The 13,604-nt window shown below is 35.6% G+C and overlaps 2 protein-coding genes across 3 annotated transcripts in view; one reads left to right on the forward strand and one right to left on the reverse strand.

The window, feature by feature from the left end:
• The window catches only part of LOC131958542 (forkhead box protein K1), a 38,328-nt gene that overhangs the window by 6,306 nt on the left and 18,418 nt on the right, over positions 1–13,604 (forward strand). Inside the window, exon 3 of one of the 2 annotated variants that reach the window (XM_059323628.1) lies at positions 765–1,006. In XM_059323628.1, the coding sequence (XP_059179611.1) occupies positions 765–990 (226 nt within the window). In that variant the 3' untranslated portion in view covers positions 991–1,006. The remainder of the gene's footprint in view (positions 1–764; positions 1,007–13,604) is intronic. The other variant, XM_059323629.1, reaches the window with a different exon arrangement.
• LOC131958543 (GTP-binding nuclear protein Ran) lies at positions 12,248–13,119 on the reverse strand. The gene has a single exon (XM_059323630.1). The coding sequence runs from the start codon at positions 13,070–13,072 to the stop codon at positions 12,425–12,427; it is 648 nt and encodes a 215-aa protein (XP_059179613.1). The 5' UTR covers positions 13,073–13,119; the 3' UTR covers positions 12,248–12,424.

Genomic DNA, 13,604 nt, shown 5'->3' on the forward strand with positions numbered 1-13,604 from the left:
TAAATTAAATTTCAATTTCTAAAGTTCAGCCAAATTACAATTAGTGAAAAAAAATAACGTTGAATTAAATGGCTGAAGTAAAGACTATCAACTGTCGTCTGCTGTATGTCGTCAGCTGAGTGAGGCGTCAACTTTAAAACTTGATAACAAATTTATCAAAGTCCTCTCGAAGAAGATAAAAAAAAAAAATTTAAACCTCTAAACCTGACACGCCTTATTCGTTTCTAATCACGTTCAGTGTTTCTTTCAGACTTTGGGTTGGAGGGTGGTGTTGAAAAAATAAGTATATTTTAAACGATTTAGTATAAATTAGGACGTATATATAGGGTATAGAAGACAAATGCAGTATGTCCATACAAAAAAACATAACCTCGAGAAAAATGAGTAGAAATCTATATAAATCACATTCCAATATTAAAGTAGTGCAAAATATTATGTTTAAACATTCATAACATATTTGCATTCTACTTTTCTGACATTGTACATGAATGTTCTTGTAGCATGTATTATTTATTACAGTATCAGTATAAATGTACATCGATTTGACCTAATAAGTGGACACACTGCATTAGTCCTCGATGTTAAGAGCTTGGTTAATTTAAATGTTTTTGTCCATACCAAACAATACCGGGAAAGTATTAAACATTTATTTTAATATTCCATAGGATTTTTCTGCACTAAAGAAGCCTTATAATATTAACAATCATACTATTTGTTATACCCTAGACCCCACGACCTTTAACCTTTCCCCTTCTCTCCCCAAGGGCCTACAGACTAGACGAGGCTCTGCTGCGACAGAGTATGAACAACCCGTTCGTCAAGTGGTACCAACAGGGCGTGGCCGCCCCTGGGTACGGGGTCTCCACGTCGCCGCCGGCGTGTGGTTCTGGCGTGTATCCGAACCCGAACCCCGTGCAGTGGCCACAAGCTTACACCGAGGCGGGCACACAGTCCATGTATCCGGCCATGAACCCCACCTTCACAAGATAGGACACGGCTGAGTTAGGTAAGCAGGTGGTTTGTTTATGTAAGCTGGTGGTTTCTTTATGTAAGCAGGTGGTTTCTTTATGTAAGCTGGTGGTTTCATTATGTAAGCAGGGGGTTTCTTTATGTAAGCAGGTGGTTTCTTTATGTAAGCTGGTGGTTTCATTATGTAAGCAGGTGGTTTCTTTATGTTAGAAGCTGGTTTCTTTATGTAAGCTAGCGGTTTCTTTAGGTGAACTGGTGTGGTGGATTCTGGGTAAAATAGTGTTTTTTTAAATATCAGCTTGTGGTTTCAATATGTAAACTGGTGGTTTCTGAGTAAAATTGTATTTTTTTTTAAACTATCAGCTGGTGATTTCTTTATGCTAGATTGTTTTCTTTACGGAAGCATGCAGTTTTTTTATATAACTGGTGGCTTCTTTAAGTAAGCAGTTGATTTCTTGATGTTAGATGGTGGTTTCTTTAGCTAAAACGGTTGCTTCTATGTAAACTGGTGGTTTTGTTAGGTAAACTGGTGGTTCCTCTAGGTAAGTTGGTGGTTTTTTTTCGATAAGCTAATGATTTTGTTTTTTTGCAAACTGCTGTTACTTCGGGTAATCAGGCGGGTTTGTTTTATGTAAACTTTGAATTTTCGTATGAACTGGTGGTTTCTTTACTGTAAACTTGTGGTTTATTTAGATAAGCAGATAGTTTCTTTAAGCAAGATGGATTTTTTTGTGATACACTGCTGTTATGTTAGGTAATTCGGTGTTTTCCTTACCGTTAAAGTAGTTGTAAGTCGGTGGTGTCGTTAAGCTGGTGGTTTATTGAAGAACACGGGTTGTTTCTATGGGTCGGCTTGTGGGTATCTGTACGTAAGCTGGTGGTTTCTGTATTCCAATGTTAGTGAAGCAGTTTTTACCTCATGTTTCCTAACAGTTCAGTAACGTCCAAAATTTCTTGTAAGTCTTGTCTGGTTACTGGTGTTAAAGTATCTCATACTTTCTAAGTTTGTTGTTGTGATGTCGATGTTGTTATTATCTTTAGCCTCTCCATTTAACTCTTCTCATTGCTTTAGATTCTTCTGTGTTTTTTTTTTTTTTTGACGCTGCTTTCCTTTCCCGAGCTCTTGAATTTTTCTATCACAGACTGTTGTGGTTTTAGCTCTGTTATGCTATGTAATGTACAGTGTTTCTTCCAGACTTTTTTCTCCGGGGAGGCACTTAATATTTTCCGGGGGGTCGGCCAACATTTTCTTTGGGGGGAGGGAGGGGGGGGGCTGACACTAGTAATAGTTTATGTTTACTATATAAATGCCATCTCGTTCGGGGGGGGGGGGGTAGACTTTCTTTGGGGGGAATCCCCCCAGGGATGCCTGGAAGAATCTCTGGTAATGTAAGTTGTATCGTCCGCGTATGCAATTATTATATTGCTGTTTGCGTTTGAAATATGCAGTACTATAATCAAGTTGTTCTGTTTAATATCTTCTAGTATTTGCACGAGTTTAATTATGTGAAGTAGTGAGATAAAGGACGGACGTGTCTAAGTGATTTTTGTATGTGAAATTTGCGTCTGATACTGTTGTTTATTAATACATAACTTTGAGCATTGTTGTATACTATTTTTTTCCATGTTTTAAAATAGGGTCCTAGGTTGTAAGCATCTAGTGTTTTCATTAACCATGTATGATCTACTTTATCAAAAGCTTTCTGTTGGTCGATGCTAAGAATTGCTAGTTGCGTGTCAATTTCCGTGCTACAATGTACGATGTCTCTAATTAAGTGCGTGTGGTTTTGTATGTTTCTACAAGTATACTGTATTGCTGATCATGGTGTATTAACTTAGAGATTAAAGATTCGATTGTCTTAACTAATATTTTTGTCAGTATTCTATAATAGCTAAGTAGTGATATAGGTCTGTAATGTATCACGTTATGTACCAGAAAAAGTGGTCTATAAGCAGAGGCATAGCGACCCTTCCCGGCGCCCGGGGACAAACTTTTGATTTGCACCCTCCCCCTCAAACTGTCTATTTGCACCCCCCCCCCCCTTTAACACTTTCGATTACTTTTTCCAACCCATTTTGGCGCCCCCTAAGGTCGGCGCCCGGGGACATGTGTCCCCCCTGCCCCCCCCCCCCCCCCATCGCTACGCCTCTGTCTATAAGCTCTGAAAAAAATGTGTCGCGTAATCCTCTCTATTGTGTATATCTTGAAACACAGCTTATAAAATGTGTCTATGTCGTTTTTTATTTTTCCCCCAAAATTTAACTGCCAGTCCATCCGGTTTTGGAGTGTTATTCAATTTTAGCCGTGTCGATCGTCTTTGATATTTGATGTTTTTGGTGTTTTCGTTTTTGTGTGGGGTTAAGTCGTCATTGTCTAGCATCCTAAATTTTTAAAATTATTTTTTTATCGCTGCCTGAGACATGATTGTAATTTACAGCGGCAGTTTACCTTGCCATGATCGCTTTAGTACTACAGTTTTCATCATCGGCTTGTGAGGACTGTTATAGATTTACAAAAGCAACACTTCTTTCTGGCATGTATTTTTATTTATTGAAAAATTCTGAGGGGTGCGGGGGAGTAATAAAACCCAAGAACATATATATATATATATATATATATATATATATATATATATATATATATATATATATATATATATATATATATATATATATATATATATAAATATATATATATATATATATATATATATATATATAATATGTAAATTCTGAAATAAATAAAATGACATTATTTTTGGTGTAGTGAGATTTGGGTATGAGATAATCATTAAAGTTGAAATAATTTGAAAAGAAATACATTTTTTTCATTTTTTTTCTTCATTAAACCAAGCTTATATTCTATTTAGCACAGAAGGAAACAGAAGGAAATTAATATATATATATATGTTTATTTTATTTTTTTTGAGATATTTATATATTTTATTGTACAGTAACAGAAAATTCACCAAAAGTCTGACACTGACTTTATGATACATGAATAATTAGTCATGAAAAATTATGGGGAAAAAATGTATGCGTTTACAAGCCCTGTTAAATATTTTAAACAAAAAGATTTTCACAATAATTTCTAGAACGGTCGTTCCTGTGAAATTTTTTTTTTTGACAGGATATTAGTAGGTACAAAAACCTAACATTTAACTTAATACTTGAAGAGGAATTTTACTAAGTATACTTATAGCTGACAGAGCAGTTTAAGTTAAAGGTATTCCTAGATTAAGTGATTGGAAAAAGTTTCACCAAATGTATATACCATCTGTTGTTCTCTCATCACTAAACAACACTAAGCTTTAGAAAAAAATAACATTAATACTGTAAAACTTTCTCAGCCTCTTTCTGTCGATGCTAGAGTTCCTCTTCCTTCTCTTGCTTCTCTAAAGCAATTTATTTGTCCCGAATTTTTCTGCGCCCTTCCTGCTTGGCTGGTCTCACATATGAAAATAGGTATATATTTGGAAAGAAAGTAGAGTGCATCCTGCAACTGTTATTCCCATTAAAGAACTAACTGTCCAAAATAAAGTTTATCCAATAGTGCTGTTCTTGTAGCTTTCTTCATTGTGATAGCTATCTTTCACTTTGCATTCCCGACTTATTCCGGCTCTACAGTCAGTCAAATTTTTTTTTTTTAATATTTTATTTTTTTAATAAGAATAAAGCAAGTTACATTACATAAATAAATTGCCAAAATAATATTTGTTATTAACATTAGTATGGTTTAAATTTTCTGGCTTGTTTCATCTCTCGAACTTTTTTCTTGTCTTCTTCAAATTTTGCTTGCAGTTCCATAATATGTTTTCTTTTGGTTTCTCTAAATTGTCATTAATATAATATTTTATTTTTTTTTTTTTTTTTTTTTTTTTTTTTTTTTTTTTTTTTTAGGAAACATCAAATGACTTTTATTATCAAAAAAAAGTTTATTATTGGTATCATTAACAAATTACATAGAAATTGTGTACATTTTATTTACATAACAAATATAATCATTTAACAAAAATAAAAAATAGACCAGAAAATCTCAATATTTGTGAAAATCCAAACTTAAACTGATATTTGAATAGACAATTCAAACAACTAAGATCTGGAATGCTGATTTGTTAAATTAGTAAGGCTGTTGAAAGAAAGAGATGGGGTCATTTCATCCAAGTCATTAATATTTTTTTATTTTTTTTTATAATTTTCCCTCCACACAGTTTACTCTACTCGAGCAAGGAGTTCACTGTGCGGATAAGTCGCCTTTTTATTACATGAAAATTACATGAAATAGCATACAATGTACAATCAGTTTCACGTCTTGATTCTTGTTTCTTCTTGTCTTTACTTTCTTGCCTTTAGACTTCAGTTCCTTTTCTTGAATCTGCTTTTCCGTCTTGATTCTTGTTACTTCCTGTTTCAAAATGTCTTTACTTTCCTTCATTTTATCTTTTCTTGCCTTTCAGTATCTTCAATGATTTTGCTTCTTTATTTTCTCTTTTAATTTTGCTTCTTTATTTTCTTTTTTAATTTTGCTTCTTTATTTTCTCTTTATAATTTCTTTTATTGATTCCTATAGAGCTTTGAGTATAGGTTCAATTGTGTTGGGACGGAACATCCTACCTAAGATTGCTCCTAGATAGGCGTCGTCTAGCTGAAAAGAATTGATTATTAGCCCCTGTAATAGATTGAAATAATTGTGAGGTCAAGGGAACTCACTCTTCTGTATTAGTTATATTTATAATATTGTTATCTTGAGTGATGTCCCTTGTGCATTGTACTTCCGTCCTTGCCGGTTAACAATTAAAGCTGTTTACATACTCATGGCTTCTGTCTCCGTTGTATTCATAATCTACCTCAACTGGCGACGAGGATAAACATCTACTAGAAAGAGCACCTACTTACGCAAAAAAGAGGTTTGCTAGAGCTTATTAGCTAATTATTTCTAGAATTATGGCGCTGTATGGCCAAATAAAAGAATTTGATGCGAATGATGAAATCATTCAAGATTACCTAGAGAGGTTAAGCTTTTACCTAGAAGCAAACGACGTGACGATAGAAGCCAAAAAGAGAGCTGTTTTGTTAACAGTCATAGGGCCTCAACAATTCAGGCTACTAAAGGACTTATGCGCACCAGCTAGTCCAGATACCAAGAGCTTTAACGAGCTGAGCAAATTGCTAACAGACCACCATGCGCCTGTACCATCAAAGTTTCTATGTAGAGCTAGATTTGACAGTAGGACTCGTCAACCAAACGAGTCAATATCAGAATATGTGGCTGCTTTACGTCATTTAAGTGAATTTTGTGAATTCGGAGACACGCTGTCTGACAGATTATGTGAAAAGTTTGTGACAGGTGTAAACAGCCCTGATATTCAAAGAAAGTTGCTGCTCGAGTCAGATCTAAAATTGGAAAAAGCAATACAACTTGCAATGTCATTCCAGCAGTCATCAGATGCGGCGAGATCTTTAGCACCTTCAGAGATCCATGCAGTAAACAGCAGGTTAGTCAATAAACATCAACCCCATCAGAGCATTCCAACTTATGCTAAACAGCCTGCTCGTTCAAAGCCTAGATCTAAATCTAGTAATAATTATCAAAAATGTCATCGATGCAAAGGTCCCCATGCATCTCATCGGTGCAAGTTCAAGTCTGCAACTTGTTATAAGTGCAGTAAGCAAGGTCACATTGCCAAGGCCTGCTTTGCAAGGTCTTCGTCTGTTGCTAAATCTAGCCAGTCAAGACAGTACCGCAACCAAAAGCAGCACTATGTTAACTCTCACCAAGACTACCTAACCCAACCAATGAACCACTCTACCTGTGAAAATGCTCAAATTGATTTGCAGCCGGATTTCAACCTGTTCTCTGTTAAATCAATAAGTCATGCTCCCATCAATGTACAAGTTAATATCAACGGTAAGAGCATCAGCTTCCAACTTGACACTGGAGCATCTCTAACAGTCATAACAAAGAAAGATTTTGACGCTGTCACATTAGGATCAGTGCCTCTACAACCATGTCACAAGTGTCTAACAACATACACTGGTGACAATGTTCCGGTAATAGGAGAGTGTATGGTTCATGTAAGTTATAATGGTCAAAGTGTTAAACTTCCTCTTCTTGTGGTTGAAGGAAATGGACCGCCATTACTAGGTAGGAACTGGTTAAGTGATCTTAAGTTAAATTGGGAGAGTATTTGTTCATTGAAGAATGTAAAAGAATCTAGTCTTACTTCACTAGATAAAGTTATATCTGAAAATAAATGTGTTTTTGGTAATCCAGGATTACTAAATGATAGAACAGTGAAGTTAAGCATTAAAGACACAAATCCAAGATACTGCAAAGCTAGAGTTCCACCTTATGCAATGAGGAATAAAATTGAAAATGAGCTAAGTAGATTGGAATCTAATGGCATTATAAAGAAGGTAGACTATTCCGATTGGGCAACGCCCATTGTGCCAGTGTTAAAGAAGGATGGTTCTATAAGAATTTGTGGAGATTATAAAACTACACTGAATAAGCAAATAGAGCTAAATAGGTACCCTATACCTAACATTGAGGAAATTTCTTTGAATTTGGCAGGAGGAGACAAATTCACTGAATTAGACTTTAGTCATGCTTACACTCAACTAGAACTGCATCCAGATTCAAAAGTCTATACGACAATAAACACACATAAAGGACTCTACCAATATGAAAGACTATGTTTTGGCATATCATCTAGCCCTGGAATTTTCCAAGCTGTCATGGACAGTATTTTTAAGGACATTCCAAATGTTTGTGTGTACTTTGACAATGTGTACATAACTGGTAAGAATGACACTGAACATCTTAAAACACTTGATAAAGTATTAAAAATTGTTGGTGAAAAAGGTTTAAAGATAAACAAAGATAAATGTCAATTCATGCTGACAGAAATTAGTTTTCTTGGTTATATATTAAGCAAGCAAGGCATCAGACCTCAACCTGAGAAAACAAAAGCCATTAAAGAAGCACCCAAACCTGAAAATACCCAACAACTAAGAGCTTTTTTGGGCTTGATAAATTACTATGCAAAGTTCATAGGAAATCTGTCTGGTAAACTATCACCACTGTACAAGCTGCTACAGAAAAATGCAACTTGGCACTGGGGTAAACAACAAGAAGCTGCTTTTAATACAGCAAAAGAGGCTTTGTCTGCTGACACCTTACTAACTCACTATGACCCAGGGAAAAGACTTATATTAACATGTGATGCTTCACCAGATGGTGTAGGAGCAGTCTTGTCCCACATGGATGAGAAGGGTGACAGACCCATTGCTTTTGCCAGTAGATCTTTGAACCAGGCTGAGAAAAATTATTCTCAGTTAGATAGGGAAGGCTTAGGCATCATTTTTGGTGTTAAGAAATTTCATAAGTTTCTGTTTGGTAGGAAGTTCACCATCTTTACAGATCATAAACCATTGCTAGGTTTATTTGGAGAAAACAAAACCCTACCTGAGCATGCCTCACCAAGAATTCAAAGATGGGCTATCACACTAACTGCATACAATTATGAATTGAAATACAAACCTGGATCTGAGAATAGTGCAGATAGTCTTAGTAGATTACCTTTAAAAAAACCAAAGCCTGAGCTATGTACCAGAAGATGTATTTGTTCTCTTCACTATCATGGATAACTCCAATATAAATGTGAATGATATTAAAAGAGAAACACAAAAAGATGAGTGCTTAATAAAAGTATATGAGTACTGTAAGAATGGTTGGCCTGAAGAGTCTGTGAATGATGACTAAAAGCCATATAAAATAAGAAATAAAAACCTTTGTGAAGATAATATAAAAGATGGAGAAGATGCAGTCCATCATCAGTCAGAGTTGCCTAAACAAAGTATTTGTAACTTAATAAATGATTATGGTGATATGGCAATTTCAAATGTTTTAATTTAAAGAGAATACATTAGTAAGAAGGAATGTGATCATCAAACAACTTTGTTAACATCATTAGCACTTACAGAAACTAAAAGGGTAACATCAAAAGAAAAAGATTTTTGCCATTTAATACACCCACTTCAAATACTGGATCACAGTTGCAAAGTGATATGGTCCAGAATATTACTCATAAACAGTATTTTTGATTACCAGGAAAGCACTATCAGATTACCTGAGAAAATTGATCAATCAAAGAAATCTATGTCAGTCAAGGATCTGAATAACAGCATAATACTTTCAGATGCCAATTCAAAAATAGTTCCATTAAATCATGACAAGACATTCATTGAAAGAGAATTTGGTGTTAATAAGAATGTGTATCTAAGAAATTATGGGAGAAAGGAAAAATGGATACCAGGTCAAATTGTTCAATCTACAGGACCTGTGCCTTATAAAGTTAAAAATAACTTGTGCAGATAATAAGTGTGAATCTGTCAATCCCACCAAATCTGAACAGTTCACACCAACTCAGTGTTCCACAACCAAGTTCTGTTGATATGAGTGAACCAAGTTGTCTAGAGTCAGAAAATGTAAATTCTGGAGTTAATGATTTAAATCCTAGACCTCCTGAGATAGAGAATCCAGATGGTCAGAATCTTGAGTCACCAAATCAGAAGCCACTGAGAAGGTCAAGCAGGACAATCAAAGTCCCAAATAAGTTAGACCTATGATTCTAAAGGTCAAAAGGACTTTGACATTATTGTTTTGTATTTTGATTATGTTGTGGCATATTGTGCATTGTTTGTAAGGATGTAATCTACCATAGTGTTCATGTTACAATATAATTGGTGATTTTAGGATACTATCAATTGTTCTATTGAGAGATGTGTTATTGTGTTCTAAGGGTAAAGGGATGTAATAGATTGAAATAATTGTGAGGTCAAGGGAACTCACTCTTCTGTATTAGTTATATTTATAATATTGTTATCTTGAGTGATGTCCCTTGTGCATTGTACTTCCGTCCTTGCCGGTTAACAATTAAAGCTGTTTACATACTCATGGCTTCTGTCTCCGTTGTATTCATAATCTACCTCAGCCCCTCGTACATTAAAGCCACCATAGTACAAGTACTAGGTCAGGGGTCGGCAACCTGCGGCTCGCGAGCCGCATGCGGCTCTTTTGATATTAAGATGCGGCTCTCCAGCTCCTTGAACAAATACTAATAATCTTAATAAAAAAATTAAATATTTGAAATAAAAAAATGTTAGTGGCTCTTTAAAACCAGGGAAATGTTGAAAATTGTAACTTTTGGCTCTTCCGCTTCAAAAGGTTGCCGACCCCTGTACTAGGTGACTCTTCTCGAGAGCTTTGTGCAATCGAGGGATGTGTGGGCGCAACACCACACGATCTTTTGCATTCGATGCCTCGGTGACCAACTTCTCAACCCCGGCAGCCAGCTCTAAAAAGGGCTAGCCCAGGGGTCGGCAACCTGCGGCTCGCGAGCCGCATGCGGCTCTTTTGATGTCAAGATGCGGCTCTTCAGCTCGATGAACAAATAAAAATAATTATTTTATTTTATTTTTAAAACTCATAAAAGTATTAGTCTGCAACACTCTGTAATGAACGATATAATAATCAATATAAATAGTAAACACTCGCTATTCTATTAGAATATTTAGTGACTCGATATTTCAATGTAGACCTACTTCCTTGGTTCCTAAAACTGAGTTATTTAAATATAAAGAATGCCTATGTTTGGATCATATTTATCGGGGCACTAGCGCCCACCACCATGGCGTGCTGTGTGAAAGCCTTGAGTGTAAGTTAATCACTCACCGTAATATCACCGTTAATCACTCACCGACGGTAAGTGGCGCTCTCGTGAATCCGATAACACTACCGCCGAGGCGTCGCGTAGCCCCTAGCTCGGTTTAATTATCAAATGTCGTATTGTAGGGTGCTCGTTAAAACTAAGGTAGGCGCTTAGTGCTCACGGGATAGCCCTGGGCGCCGAATCGCACCCTGCAGTGACGCCGGAGGACGCGCCAAATTCAATTTATAACAACCTATTGTATCCATAGCCTATCGCGCTGTTTAAAATGAACGTATTGTTGCCTATCGTGTCTATAGTGTACATCCTTTTAAAAAAAACAATGTAGGCGCTGTAGTGCTCGTAGGGTCGCCCAATGGACGAAGCGCCGGCGGTTGCGTCTGTTGCAGTTTTGCCGCGGAATATAGTAGTACCCCTTACCCGCTATGCAGAACGCCCGATTAACGGATGTCAAGTACTAACATAGCCGCTCTGGAACTCTGGGCGCCAAAACGTGTATTGACAAAAAATGCACCACCCGGGCGCCGCCCATAAGAAATTTTTTTTTTCGCAGCAATCTTCCCGGGAGTATTTTCACCTTCTCTCCAAAATTTCATGGCACTCGGATAAACTGTGTCGAACCGCATGTAACTTTTTTTATCGTATATAGATAAAAATCGCACCTCTACCCCCTTGGGGCGCCGCCCTTGCGTAATTTAAAACTTTTTTACTTAACCTCCCTAGGAGTATTCTCAACAATTTTCCCAAATTACATGGCGATCGGATGAAAGGTGTAGTAATGCATAAAAGAAAAACTGACACACACACACATAAACACACACACACAAACACACATACATTGTTTTATATATATATATATATATATATATATATATATATATATATATATATATATATATATATATATATACCTAATCCTAATTAAAGATCATAACATTAATAATAATAATAGTATAAAAATGTTGGCGGCTCTTTAAAAACTTGGAAATTTAGTAAATTGTAACTTTTGGCTCTTCTGTCTCAAAAGGTTGCCGACCCCTGGGCTAGCCAACCAAATGACTAAGATTTATGTAGATCCATAACAGATACTACACTTTGATCTTAGCAATAGGCCGAGAAGCGTTGTATCCAAGTCATTAACATTTTTTTTTTTTTTTTTTTTTTTTTTTTTTTGAAAAAGGTTTTTTATTGTTCAAAGCATCAATTTTTCACTTCGACACAAGTCAGAAAAAAATACCTTAGTCCACAAATGTCATTTTATGTTTGTGTTAAATATACAGTAGCACACAAAAACCATTGGATTGCTCTTCATGTGTCTACACAAACATCACATAAAAGTTGACTGAAATGTTACTGTCTACTGTCCAGCAATCCATGTCAAATGTTATTCACTATTCAGAGACCCCCCTCCTATCATCTCTGGGACACTAGAAATTTAATTTATCCTAACTAAAGTGTAAATAAAGTGAGAGAGATGAAAAAATGCAATGAGTACAACATTAATAAGGAGAATGACAGAACAGATCATTTAACACAAAATCTGCACATCAATATTCCTGTGTTTAATTTACTTGAGTCTTAAAAACAGTCAATTCTATACAACATTCCAAGTGCAATAGTACTATAAATCTCCCAGGAATAAACTGAAATAAATCGGCCAGTCAACAGAGTTGCAACTTAAAACAGTGGGCAATCCTAACCGTATAAACAGGCAACAAGTTTGTTTAAAGATCTTCTTCATCATCAGGCAGGGCTGTTTCTTGTGCCACCCTCAATTCATCTTCATATTTACGAGCAAGAGCAGCATCCATCTGGACTTCTGGTGGGATGAGAGCAGGCATTTCAACAAACTCCAGATTGGGGTCTCCTACCAATTTCCTTGCCAACCACAAGAAGGGTTTCTCAAAGTTGTAATTACTCTTTGCACTGATGTCATAGTACTGCAAGTTCTTCTTCCTATGGAAAACGATTGTTTTGGCTTTGACTTTCCTGTCTTTAATATCCACTTTGTTACCACAGAGCACAATAGGTATGTTTTCACAGACTCTGACCAAGTCTCTGTGCCAGTTGGGAACATTTTTGTATGTGACGCGAGATGTGACATCAAACATGATAATGGCACACTGACCTTGAATGTAATAACCATCTCGAAGGCCTCCAAATTTTTCTTGACCAGCAGTGTCCCAAACATTGAACTTTATGGGCCCTCTACTTGTGTGAAAAACTAAAGGGTGGACCTCAACTCCCAAAGTAGCAACATATTTCTTTTCAAACTCTCCAGTCTTGTGACGCTTGACAAATGTAGTCTTACCCACACCACCGTCTCCAACAAGAACCAACTTAAAAGTGGGTATATCGTCCATCTGCGCCATTGGTATCTGGGCCTAACGAGAGGATATTTCAGTTACAGAAAAAGTACAAGGCCAAGTCATTAACATAATATTTTTTTTTTTTTTTTTTTTTTTATGTGACTAAAAACAAAGGATTTTAATCAAGTTTCCAGATACAATGCATGATGAAAAAAATGTATGTATGCTTCTTTCTTTCCATACAAGGAATGCATTCAATGCCACCAAATCTAGTCATATAAATAAACAATTTTTTAAAGTCATTAACATAATAGTGTTTACAACCTCTGCAAATTGATGCATGCAACACTGATGATTTATGTACTTCTTTTATATTATAAAATTATTTTAATAAAGCTAATGGTTCATTATTCAAATTAAAATTATATAATAATTAAAACTTATATATTTTTAAAAAATATAATAATTTTCTTAAAAAAAAAAACCTTTAATTTTTGTTTATTTAATTAACAGAAAATGAAAGTAAATTTTATTTGATTGAAATTAAAATTCTCTTCTCAATATTTAATAACATTTGGTAACATATTTGAGATAG

The sequence above is a fragment of the Physella acuta genome, unplaced genomic scaffold, assembly GCF_028476545.2.
Source record: "Physella acuta isolate Inbredline_101_S28 unplaced genomic scaffold, ASM2847654v3 ptg001333l, whole genome shotgun sequence".
NCBI lineage: Eukaryota > Metazoa > Mollusca > Gastropoda > Physidae > Physella > Physella acuta.

Coding starts and splice junctions, on each gene's coding strand:
- LOC131958543 (XM_059323630.1), bottom strand. CDS start 13,072: ATGGCGCAGATGGACGATATACCCACTTTTAAGTTGGTTCTTGTTGGA.